General features: G+C 37.6%; 1 protein-coding gene across 1 annotated transcript; it reads right to left on the bottom strand.

Annotated features, from left to right (window-relative positions):
• Positions 1-3,425: 3,425 nt before the first annotated feature.
• Positions 3,426-11,960, bottom strand: LOC135593689 (photosystem II stability/assembly factor HCF136, chloroplastic-like). Its single transcript, XM_065083917.1, has 8 exons — positions 11,435-11,960; positions 10,217-10,452; positions 9,190-9,320; positions 8,024-8,156; positions 5,756-5,878; positions 4,716-4,790; positions 3,871-3,986; positions 3,426-3,658 (listed from the first exon to the last, which is right to left on the bottom strand). The coding sequence occupies exons 1-8, from the start codon at positions 11,769-11,771 to the stop codon at positions 3,592-3,594; spliced, it is 1,218 nt and encodes a 405-aa protein (XP_064939989.1). The 5' UTR covers positions 11,772-11,960; the 3' UTR covers positions 3,426-3,591.
• Positions 11,961-13,457: the final 1,497 nt, after the last annotated feature.

The raw sequence follows: 13,457 nt of genomic DNA, 5'->3' as shown, positions 1-13,457 counted from the left end.
CCAGATGGGTGGAGGGTGACTTAAATCTCACATTTTATTCCCCCCTCCCGTGAAAACGTACTTTGGGGCTCTTGTAAGAGGGGTTTGAAGTACATTATTTAGTTTGTCCGACATGAGAGAATTCAAGATCTTATCTTGTGGGTCATGTTTTTTCGATTAAGGTGGTTTGGTCATATTGGGCTTTTGTTTCTATCATAGCAGATTTTTTTTCGGATGAGTCAGGTTTTCCTGACTCACGCATCTCAAGTGTATTTGGCCTTGCATCTCCATCATAGCAGATTTATCTTAATGCGGTCAAGTTTTTCAACTTACGCGTCTCGGGTGCATTTGGTTTTGCGTCTCCGCCATAACAAATTTATCTTATCATGGGTTAGGTTTTCTCGACTTATGCATCTCGGGCATATTTGACCTTACACTTTCGCCATAGTGAATTTATCTTGGCATAGGTCGGGTTTTTATAACTTACGCATCTCAAGCACTTTTGACCCTATGCTTCCATCGTAATGAATTTCAAGTCCTTTTTCCACTATAACATATCTTGAGTCTTCTTGTCATGGCAGACTTTAAATCTTCTTTCCGTCATGATAGATTTCTCATGTCCCTTCTCTGTCGTTATGGATCTTGAGTCTTCTTGCCATGGTGGGCTTCAAATTTTCTTTTTTCTATTGTAGATTTCATATCTTTCCTCTACCATTATGGATCTCAGGTCATCCTGTGTGGCAAACTTCAAAACTTCTCTTCACCATGGTGAATTTCATGTCTCTTCTCTATCATAATGGGCTTCAAATCTTCTTTCCACTATAGTGGATTTCATATCACTTCTTCATCGTAGCGGATCTCAGGTCATCCCATCGTGATGAGCTTCAAATCTTTTTTCCACCATGATAGATTTCACATCCCTTCTCTGTCATAGTGGATCTTGGGTCTTCTCGTCGTAGCGGGTTTCAAATTTTCTTTCCGCCATGATAGATTTCATATATCTTCTTCGCCATAATGGATCTTGGGTCTTCCTGTCACTGTGGCAGATTTTGGGTCCTCTTGCCATGGCGAACTTCAAGTCCTCTCTACCTTGTGGATGATGTCAATTTCCATTGACACATGACAATGCTCTCTGCCGGAGACATCACGTTGGATCTCATCATCGTTGATGGTCTTAGTGGCAGATCGGAGGCTAAGTTGGTCGATGAGTGCATATACCCAACTCTTCATCTTTGAGGTAGATAGTGACCACGTAAGTGACGATCACCTTGAGGAGCTATCCCTTGAACTTCTTGCTATTGAGAGTGATGGGACCTTGTAGGCTCTCTCGCACAATACAGATCATGAGGAAGTCAATTAAGGTGGACTTGCTAGAGCCACTCGCCCCCCAGCACCGCGAAGATCTCCCCTTCTTTTGCCTCACCAAAGATGGAATTCAATAGTGTCTTGGTACTAAAGATCACCTCCAGCGGCGGAGTCAATGGCGAGGAAAAGAGGGGTGGAGTGGGAGGCTAAGTGGCTACCGACACCACCTCCGAGGGCAAAGTCATCGAGCTCAAGGACGGGGTAATCTGGGGAGGCATAGCCATCGCTCTTGGTGATGTCATCGATGTATGCATCATCGACGTGCATGAAGAGCCAACTGAGAGTAATGGACTTGTTGCCATCCTCACCTTTGGAGTCGAGATCACAGGGTAGTCATTGCTCTCAATGACGCTGCCATTAATCATGAGGACGTCGATTAGGGTGGTCATCAACCGTGTTACCACCGTTGCCTCTGGAGTCCTGGTTGCCATTAGCTCATGGGCTATGTGATAAAAAGCTAGCCGAGGGTGATAGACTTATTGCCACCACCACCGCCTCGAGAGGTATGATTGATGAGCAAGACGTCATAATCAATATCTTCGGTCTTTGCCAGTCGAACAAGGATATATTATCTATGAATCGGGGCATGGTATCACTTTGCTATCCCCTTTTATCTTGTTAGATGTTGGTGTTGGTGGGTGTCAGTGCCGATGATGGTTGAGCTGTGGATCACGACTGAGATGGTGGCATTGCTTGTTGGGCTAGCTAGAGCAAAAGCGGAATATAACTTGCATCATGCCCATTAGCATCTACACATGTTGGGTGAGGTCAGGAATATCTTAGCGGGGATGAGCAGGTAGGTCAGGGTCATTTAATAGATGCATGTATCATATCGATATTTACACTGAGATGAATGTATCCACATGTGGAAATGGTAGCTGTTGCCTCTCGTCCCCTCTAGCGAAAGTACTACGGGTTAAGGGCAGGGCCTCCTCACTCGAGTGTTCATTGAGAGGATTAGTAAGCAGATGTTCCTATGATATTGGGTACTCCTTCTAGCACCAAAATTTTAGGGAAAAATATCGTTGACGTCTTGGTCAACCCAACCTGGTCCAAACCCGTATGCATAGGAATCTCTGAGATGTCTCCGATGTACAATTATCATGCTCCTAAGGTAGAAATATTGAGCTTCTAAGGTGACACATACATAAAGACTAAGGTCGAGAGGGATTTCTTGACTTGATCCCTCCGACATTCAAGTTAGTAATCTGAAGTCTCCAAATGTGGGTTTGAGTAGTTCAAAAGGAATCCCTTGTATTAGGTTTCTTAGAGAATGAGAAGGGAGTTTGTGATTATCTTCCTGGTCATAATAGATGAGAAAAGCTTGTGATTGTATTTTCTGCTTTGAATCTTAAAGTGAAGGGTAACTTGATCTCATCTCACAATCAGATGTCAATTGATAGTATATTTGGTATGAAATGCCTTCACCTTTTTATTTATTATCAAAGATTTTTTTAAAAAAATATTTATATAAGAAGGAATTCATTACTTTCTCATTCTCACAATGTTGGATTCGTCCAAACATTATCTGTGTTATGAAAAATATTTTTATAGTATGATCCATGCATTTTATATTTACCATAGTATATAATTACATCATCATCATCATCATCATCATTAAATCAGTATTGGCCAGTGACGAAAGACTCGATCGAGTTGATTTCCGTTGCAATTTTAATTGACCTGATATGAGTGACAACAATAATGTAAAACCTCTGTTTAATTCCACATCGGAATTAAGAGTTAAAATTAAGAATGATTTATAAAGATACGGTAATTGAAGTATTTTATACCAGTAGATGCCCTTTTTTAAGCTTAAATACCTTTTTTTTTTGCCAGACTAATCAACTGTTATGGACTGCTTTAATTCTGGCAAATTTTAGAGTGCTGTAGATGGATGTGGAGAGTAAGAACAGGGTTGGGGTAATTGCAATACAAGGAATTCTTTTTGAATTGTGCATAGAGCACCCATCTTGCATTGTATATTTGACATAGATACAAGTCATATACACGGATGACAAAACAAAAAGGAGAATATTTACTGAAAAGTTTGCGTTCAAAATTCATGCAAAACCTCACTCTACAATCACCCAAATTAGAGTCGGGTTTCTTGATTTAAGCAAGATGTAGAATCTTGTACAACTTGTGGTGGAAACATAATGCATCTCACAGCGAGAAAATGAGCATATTGTATCCATCTTTACAAAAGCTAGAAGAATCTCCTCAAATGATCTGCTACATCAACTATCAACCGAGGTACCGAAGCAAGACGCCGTCGTTTCCCAGAACGAAACCTTTCTCATCAGTGACAAATCTGCACAAAAAAGGGCTCATCAGGAACCATTTTAATTTTCAAGTCTAGGATGTGCATGGGTGCGAAGATTTTCTACATCTACTTGATCATCAGATTTGTTTCGATCATCTACCGATAGAATATTATGATGGGAAGACATAAGTTGGCATATCATGCCGGTAACAGAGAGAATAGATGCAATAATAAGAACCGACACAGTGTAGAAATATTACTTTACTGAGTATAAATTTGCCGCAATGTTATCTGCAGCCTTATCACGGGTCCATGTCTTTCCTCCATTTGTGGTTCGCAGAAGGATGCCACTTCCTCCAGCAGCCCAAGCTTCATCCTGGTGTTGTAGTTGACAAAAAATGTTGTTATATCCACTTGTTGTAAATGGTATTTGGCACAACAGATTTGACTTGCTTGTCAAAAAATTATAGACTTATTTTTAGTGTCATAAAACTTTAGCATTTGACAATATTTTGGACTGCATTCAACCTTTTACCTTGCCAGTCCCGTCTAGTCATGCCTACAATTTTGACAGAGATGACCCAAATAACTTGGATTAAGTGCATATTAAGATCTTCAGGTCACTTCAACAAAAATAGTTCGAGTTCACAGACCCAAAGAACTGAAGAAAAAAACATCTGTTTTGTTGAATCCCTTCCCTATCCGATATGTGGACAAGGCTTCTTGGTGAGAAAGCACATGAAACAAAATCCAGTTGTCAGTCCAAATAACTGAAGATTTTTTCCGTGTTCATGAATGCATATATTGACCCTTCCTATTGACAGGAACCTAATGCACTGGGTCACCCTTTTTTATTCATGAAAGCACCACAAATCTTATCCACAGAATTACTCACAATTTTCCTCCACATTAAACAAAACAACTGGATGGTTTAGCAAAAGAAGAAACATGAAAATATTAACAAACATTTTGAACAATCAAGAACTGTACCTTGTTATGCATAACTCTAATTGCACATGTAATAGGCAGCTAGTTTGCTAAGTTTTGTTTAGACACAATAATGGAAGACAACATTCCCAGAAATTAATGTTTTCATGATATTTACCTTTGAGCGATAGCCAACATCAAGAATACCAAAACCCCTACTCTGGACAGGAACTTCCTCAAAGTCCTCCGTTATCTGCAACATGTAATGAATACTTCTGATTACAAACTCACAAGTCATGTGAATAAGTTTTGCCAACAAGTCTGATACACGTTTATCAAGACAAGTAGTTAAATATAACATGATATAAGAAAATTCTGCTCCTGATATAATTAAAAGGCAACAAGAGAATCAGGAATCACCAAGAAACAATTGATCAGAATCAGGAATCAAAGAATAACAATGGATTTTGAACATTTTACTGGAAAAATGACTCTTGACTTTTACTAGGAGAAATGTTTAATGTTAAACGTGAAATAACATATCAACCTGCCACAAAGATAATGTCAAAGATATCAGGATATGTAGTTTATCAACCACTTAACTCTCAAGTAAACAAGGTTTTTCCTCGAGTCCAGAAGAAACATAGTTTAAATAGGACCAGAAAGCGTTTGGATGGAAAAGAGTTAATTAAGAAAGAAAGAGGCCAAAGAACACTTGCAGAAATTAATTTGTAGTATCTCGGCCCTGATGCAGAAATTATGAATGCAGATCAGATTGGTTTTATGTTGAATACTAATGTACCTTAAGTATTTCACAGAAAGTGAAGGCACTTTGTTTTAACAATCCAAATTTTCAAGTCACAGTTTAAATCGGATATTCTGAGATTCATAGATGACATTTCCTGTTTGTACCCTTTTATCTTATATCATGACCATTTTGGTGATGATTTCGATGGATGTTGCAATTAGTTCTTCATTTAGATGATTATTGGATATAGTTCATCTATTTAGTATAATATAGTTAATCTGAATTCTTTCATCATAATTTCAACAGTATCATTGTTAAAATCCATTTATTTTCATCACCTACGTTCTCACATCTGCAATAGAAAGTTGCATATCCCAATCCTCAAGCATAAAATGATAAAAAATAAAATGACTCATAATAGGCTCATTTTCTCTTTTAATTCTATTTCAACTATACATAATTTTTATTACCCCTGTGCCTTTACTGAGATAAAGTCCACCACCACGCACAAGAAGCCAAAGGCCACCATCAGATCTCCATCCCATATTTTGAATACGACGTGCAACTGCTCTATTATGGGGTTGCCAGAATGCCTGGAGAGAAGGTCAAGTTTTTCCAAGTGAAAAAGGATAAATATGGTTGTGGATTTTTAAGCAACATTAATAAAATCTGGAGATATAAGAAATAATAGAGAAAAGAAAATTTTAGTGTTTAAATGTTGTTGATATATGGCATCATCATATACTAAGAATTACAAAGCAAGTATAAAAAGTTGTTGATATCTTATGCTTAGTTGCAATATGGTGATAATCATAAACAAGTTATCGAAACAATTGTTATAAGTAATTTCAAATCTGCACAAATGTTGAAAAACTATTTTCATGTCTAACATAGCATTTACCAAGATATAAAATAATTGAAGCCTCATTATGCTTATTTAAATTTGATAACTATATAAATTGTTGATAAATGCTCCATCAATAATTTCTCTCATGGGTGAACATGAGTTTGGAGAACACATGCACTCCAAGGACCACAGGTGTAAAAGCAAGGAATTAATTAAATATGTTTATGCAGGCATGTAGTCCTCAAATGCCAGTCGAAAGGAAGACACGTGGCAAAAAAATTGTTGTTCAAGTCTGTACATAACATACGCAAGTTTGTCATTCTCCAAGATAGACAAATATGTCATCCCAACTAGTATATAACAGTTCAAACCTCTTTGTTGCACCCAATTATGCAAAATTTTCCTTGCAGGATTTTCAGCAATAAGAGGGAGTATGAAAGGAGACAAAAATCAGAGCATGTCCCTTTGACTCTGTTTCTATCAGATTATGCCCTGTCATTTGAGCTGATAGATTTCACATCAAATGTAGAAAACATCCATAATATCCAGTAATAACCAAGGATTTGAATACCGTACCATACCACTCAGCACAAGTGGTACGTACCGGTCCGCTAGCAGAACGGCACGCGAACCGCTCGTGACTAGGCGGTATCAGGTATTTGGCCTCGTATCGGGCAATATGGGGCTGTACTGAGTGGTAATAGTCGAAATTTCGACTGTTTTCGACCTATACTGGTCGGTACCGATCGATTTCGACAGTTACCGATTTATATCAGTTTTCAAATGGTCAATTTGATCATTGGAGGCATTCTAAACAGTTTTTAAACCCTTTCCTCCTCCCTCTTTCAATCCATTTCACTTTCACACCTTCTTAAACTTTCTCAAATTCATTTTTACTCACAATCTCTCTCTTATTCTCATATTTTTACTCTCCTAAACTTAACAAAGCAACAATTTGTGGATTGGATCAAATTTAAGAGAGGATTAAAAGGAAGAACTTTTTAATCAAGAGGTATAATACGGAGCAGCAGATCAGTATCGAAAGTAGAAGTTCTGACATTCACCAATACATGCCTCAGGAGTCACCTCGGACATTGATTCACAACGATGATCCTACGACTATCACCACAATGTTTCACCAATGGCATACGGTGTATCAATACATTATATCGTGGGATCAATTTCAGGATTGGGTCCAACAAACATATCATACTGATATACAGATATATAGGATCGAGGTTCTCAATCCACCACCCGTGGAGGCTCGTCGTTCAATTTGGTGGTAGAATCAGGTATACCTATACATGTGATTACTTAATTCATTTGAATCTTAAAATTTAAATTGTATACAAAATAATCTAACAATTCAAATAATTTTTCTATAGATAATTTAATATTAATGGAAGGACGATTCGGAACGGACCGAAACTGCAAACTTTGCACAAGGCTACTCCTTAAAGCCCGAAAAAAATATAAAGCACTATTCTTACCTAATTTACATTAGTTTTGTTAAAACTATACTGAATGTACATTTATTTCTAACTTAAAAATCTTATCCTAACTTTTTTTTCTATATTTCAGGTATTTTCAGAGGGTTTTATACTTATTTTAGGCGTATCGCTCGGTACGCCATACCATACCGTACCAAGCAAAGCTCGGTACACCGATACGATACGAGATTAAAAACTTTGATAATAACATATGCTCAGCTAACAGAAAAAATGTCAATGTTATGCTTAGAGTTAAAGAACAGTAACTACCTTAGAAGTCATGATAAAACATCTTTGATTCAGAACTATTCAATGAGCATAGTAAGGCACTTCTATCGGATTATGTTGGTGTGTAGAATTTTAAGTGGGGATATCATAAGAATCAAAGTTCAAAAGCAAACCTGTCCAGGTTCCCACGTTAAGTAGAAGTTTCCTCGACTTGAGACAGCGACATATTTGCCATCCAGAGAGCGATTCACTGTGTTAAAGGTTCCTGTATAATAGCTCGCACCACTTATGCCACTAGAAACTGTTCTGCACAATAAATAACCATGACAAGAAAAACAAACAGAAATAATTTAGTCTCTGTGTGTCATTGGCAATAGAAACTTGATGGTGATGCTGAACGAAAGATAGCAACATTGGAGATTGCATGTTATGTAAATTACAACATATTGTATCACTTAAGATCATGAATTCAAAATTTTGCCTGACAATATTTGAACAAGACAATAGAAGAAGAGAGTTTCTTATGTCTCTCCTTTGTTTGTATACAGGATGAAGTACATATAGTCAAACAAGAGAAAAGAAAGAAAGGAAAGAGCTATCTAAATAAATCTAGGTGCTAATCTATGAAATATACAACTAGCAAATGTATACAAATAAGGTAACACACCTACGAATGAATCAGCAATCATATCCTAGTCTATCACTTCAAATAAGGTAGCATGTCAAGAATCAAATCATAGCAGATCTTGACATATCAAATCAAATCACAGCAGATTTGACATATCTCAACAATATTCACATGGAACATTTAAGAAAGGTATTTTGATATAAGGGTAAATATTTCATGAGGTAGGTTTCAGCCAATGTAGGGTTTGGGAGTGTTAACATAAAGTGTTTCATCTACAAGTAAAGAGACTTTTTGTGACTCGAATACTGATTATGTAGGTTGCAAAGCAATTTTACCATGGATCCAAGACTTACTCTCTAAAGAAAATTATCTAAAGAAAAGTTATTTTGATCAACACAGAAAATCACAGTATATCAATATCTAGCCTACCAAAATAGAATCCAGTATTAGATATTGAAAAAAAAAAACCATAGTGATTAACAACTTTCAATAAACAGGAAGCAACAGTACCAAGTTCTTGCATCTCACTAAATGGTTTAGCACACCCACCATACAAGAAATCTAAACGTGCAAGTTGCACCAAAGAAATCATTTCTATTTTTCAAATTTTAAGGTCTCAAATCATAACTAACCACCAATGATTACACTAAATATTTCCCAAGGTGTTTGGATTAAATTGAGGGTGGATTAGCTAAAAAACCACAATTATACCTGTTAAGAGTAGCTGATACAGTCTCTTGAACAGCAGCCTTCCAGTTGTATCCTCGATTTGATGTGACATAGATTGCACCTTGATCAGTGACCATCTCTGCACTTTTTTCCCCTGTTGCTTTAATGTAAACCTGCACCAGCAGTAAAGTATCTTTTTAAATGTGACATAAAACTAGAATACGAAAAAGCTGAAATGATTGTCAGTTGAATACAGTTGGTCAGGTTTGATGTTTGATGATCGCAACTCTGAACATCACAATCATTTAAATTGATGTAATACAAAGTTTCCTGCTTTCTCTATGTTGTAGATGGATTGTGTGCATTTGCAGCAACTTCTTTATTTAGGAAGACTAACAGTTAGTTTTTCAAGAATATATTGCAGTGCTAGCATTTGGATCCAACTAAATGTAAAAGGTTTCGTCCTCCAAAAAAATCGTTTGATAATTTTATATCAAATTTCTAATCAAATAATATTTTTGGGGAATTCTTGACACCTGCTTTTTTTTTAATCAGTTGATCGTTGTGCTTAAACAAGTCAGAACTGTCTAGACTCCAAATATCTCATTTGCTGGTGTCCAAAGTGGTTCATGAAACTAAGCCCATGTAAATAGAGAAATAATAGGATAATGGAGTAGACTATGGACCAGGTCAGTCAAATTTTGAACGAGAAAAAAAAAAGAGAATTAGGCCAGTCCACTCAATTTACAATTTAATTGCCTACATGTGAGAACACTTAGAATTTTCCAGCATGATCATTCCTTTATTGGTTTTGACCAGAAAGTTGAGATTAATTAATAATTTGCAATCAAGAAGATTGATTTAGAATAGCCAGTGTTTTAAAGAAATTGTTATTAATGGAATCTTGAGATACAAAATGGATCTAACAAAATGCATTTCAAATAAAGAAAGCAGCAAGAAATACAAAGTAATGAAAACTTGTAATAGCTTCTTAGCTATAAACACGAAGTAGATGGAATTGTGCTTATACAACCCAGAGAGTAGCATGATTCGAGTAGAATTTTATTACCATATCCCCAGGAAGCTCAGCACTAAGAGGTATTCTTTCCCAGCTTTCACCTGCATCTGAAGTGTACAACAAAATAGCAGGTTTTCCAACAATCCACCCTTCCTTTCCTTTGAAGCTAATGGAGTTGAATCTGTAATTAAAATCTTCATCTTCTGCAGAAGATATAGATCGTGGGACCCAAGTATTTCCCCCATCTTTTGTCTCCAGTATTGTTTGCCTTGTTCCCAGAAGAAAACCTGGAGAATATTGACTATCTTTTTATCACATATGTAAAACATATACCCTTCACATTTCACAGAACCTAGAATCATTCTATATACAACTGAACAAGAAACTAAAAGGCAAAGAAAATAATGGTGAGAAAGGCCATATGTCGCTTAACAAACAAACTAACAAATACACAAAGAGCTTTTCTTTAGAGAAAGCTAATGCTAGAAATTGCATGCCATACAGAAAAAAACAATGAGTTCTTAAATTGCATGCTACAAGCTGTGGTAGCCATAGTAACACACTGCTCAAAGATTCAAGCGTCCATCAAACATAGATTCAAGCACAGAACTAGAGTTAAAAATTGTCAAAGAACCAATTACAGACAACAAAGGAAGAGGTGATATCTCAAGAAAAAGTCGACATCTCCTGCAATTAGGAAGGCTATCCAAGATGGAAGCGTGCTACAACAGTACCTAACACCAAGAAACTCATGGATTGAAGAACAAAATTAGAGTTGAAATTGTCAAAGAACCTTAACAGACAACAAAGAAAAAGGTGGTATCTCAGGAAAAAGTCGATATCTCTTGCTATTAGCGACGGCTTTCCAAGATGGAAATGTGCTACCAATAGTACCTAACGCCAAGACACTCAATGAAGACAGTAATAAACGCAACTCCAGTTAACGTAATTTGAAATCTATTTGAGCCAATTAAAGTTAATGGTGTCGATAAGTATCATCCCAACTACGAACAGAACTAAATCAGTCCAACAGATGCGTGGCAAATTGGAGAACAAAGAGATCATAGTTTAAAGGGAAAACATCAGCTAATATTAAAGAAAGAACACAAGCAATCATCTTTTTTGTTCTGCTATGAACGCTTTTTGGGGGAAACTACTTGCCAATCATGAAAGTACACTTAATATGCATTCCAGATGTTGCGTTCCAAGTTCTCAAGCAGTTCAAGGCAGCTTAAATCGCGAAACGAAGACGAAGAGGGAGAGAAGGACCGTGGTTCATGTCGTCGGAGACGAAGGCAATGTCGAGGAGGACGACGCCAGGGTCGATTGGGAGGTAGACACGTTCCCACTCAGAGAGGGCGGGCTCCTCGGACCTGGCGGGGGCGGGGGCTCCGGCGAGGGCGGCGAGCGCGAGGGGGGCGGCGGCGGTCTCGAAGATGAACTCGCGGCGAGTCGTGGGGGCGGGGCCGGAGGGGAGTGAGGCGATGGGGAGGAGAAACCGGCTGCTGTGGCGACCGGGGGTCTTTCTCGTGTAGGCGGCGAAAGGGGAGGCAGAGGAGGATGGGAGGAGAGATTGGTTGAGATGCGCGAGTTGGAGGGTCGCCATTATCGGGTGGAGGAGGAAAGCGAGGGAGTTGCTATCTCCTTCTCTCGCTCTCTCTCTTTCAGGTATTCGTCTTAAGCTTGTAAGAGATGGAAGCAGCGGGAGCGCATCCCCGCCTTCAGTTTCTGCTCGTGTGGTGGTGGGAGGAGCTACGCTGGTGTCGTCGAGGCTTCTCAATGCTTTGTGGATAAGACTCGCACGCTGTGGAAGACGTAACACAGCATGGCATCCAAATAAATAAATAAATAAATAAATTTGATATAAAAAAATCAAAATGGTATATATATATATATATATATATATATATATATATATATATCAAAATTAATTTGATTTCAACTTAAAATAGCTCAAAATTAATATCGGAATTTTTTTAGTCACACAATCTCAGAATGCGGAAAACAAATGAAAAAGTCGAATGAAAAAAGAAATTTAAAGAAAAATAGTGAAATGCATCAGAAAACCAAAAACCTTGGAGAGCTCAGACAGGCAATATTCATCTAAATTTAGATTAGTAAGTCGTGCAGGTATCCCAAGCACGAATGCCTCTCCTCATCGCTCGACAGGTTAGTTCTGCCTCCTCTTTCTTGAGGTATAGTGTCATTTCGTACCGTAGCAGTATGGGACTAAATAGGGACATGAAAACACACCCTACACGACTCCAACATGGATCACTTCAATTCGTTCGGAAGAAAAGTTCGAAGCGATAGCAGAGTCGAGCGAGATTTGCATGCACGACTGTGTTGCATCAATCAATCAATGTTTTCAGCGTCAAGAATAGGCAATGCAGGTTTGGGTGCAAAATTAGCTGCAAACGAATGATTTTGCTGCCTCCGATTGGTGTCTTCGACAGTGACTGACCAAAATCCAATGGATTTCCCATTCTCTTTTCCTTTGCTTTTGGGCAAATGAATGACAATTATATTTATCCCTCTAGTGATTAATTAAACTTTAATCAAGTTTGATAGATCTATCTTTATTAATAGATTAATAAACACTAACATTATCAGAGACTAAACAGCATGGCTGGTGTTCAGAAGATACAATGAAAACACATAAATATAGAGGGCAAAAAAGAATCACCAAAGAGTCTTGTTAGCATGAGCGTTTGTGCTCAGATATGGAGATTAGAAACTATAAATAAATGTTTCTGGCTACTGTCTAAAGAACCTAACAATATCTAACACACATGTTTGCCTTGTCAAAGATCCTAAGCCATGAGCAAGTAAACAAGGTGTGGTTAATACATTAGTGTTTCTGATGCCCACAAAACTTCCATGGAGATTCTTCATTCTTCACATCGATATAGACAGCTGCAGAATTCCTATGGTTTTGGCTACTACTTCTAGATGGCCACATAAGACATTGCACAAGCTCAACACCTGCTGGCTGACACATGTGAGAAAAACAATGACATGGTAAAATTAGTGATACAAATATCAATTGAAATCAGCTTCTAAATGAATACAGTTTCGTATAATAATTTTTTATATATGGAGCTTTTGAGCCCCCTGAATCTGTACAGAGGACCACAGACTTTATAAACCAGTATTTTTAGATCAGAGTCTGTGTAGTTGGAAAAGGATCCACTCAAATTGAGGAGGAAAGTAAAAGATTGTCATTTTGAGAGAGAAACACATTAATGCATAATGTTCAAGTCATAGAACAAAAACTACAAGAGAGACACAA

This window comes from Musa acuminata, chromosome BXJ1-9 (genome assembly GCF_036884655.1).
Source record: "Musa acuminata AAA Group cultivar baxijiao chromosome BXJ1-9, Cavendish_Baxijiao_AAA, whole genome shotgun sequence".
NCBI lineage: Eukaryota > Viridiplantae > Streptophyta > Magnoliopsida > Zingiberales > Musaceae > Musa > Musa acuminata.
This window is presented reverse-complemented; position numbering and strand designations above follow the sequence as displayed.

Coding starts and splice junctions, on each gene's coding strand:
- LOC135593689 (XM_065083917.1), bottom strand. CDS start 11,771: ATGGCGACCCTCCAACTCGCGCATCTCAACCAATCTCTCCTCCCATCC. Junction 10,453..11,434: donor CTCCGACGACATGAACCACG/GTCCTTCTCTCC, acceptor AATATTCTCCAG/GTTTTCTTCTGGGAACAAGG. Junction 9,321..10,216: donor CTGAGCTTCCTGGGGATATG/GTAATAAAATTC, acceptor CTGCTGGTGCAG/GTTTACATTAAAGCAACAGG.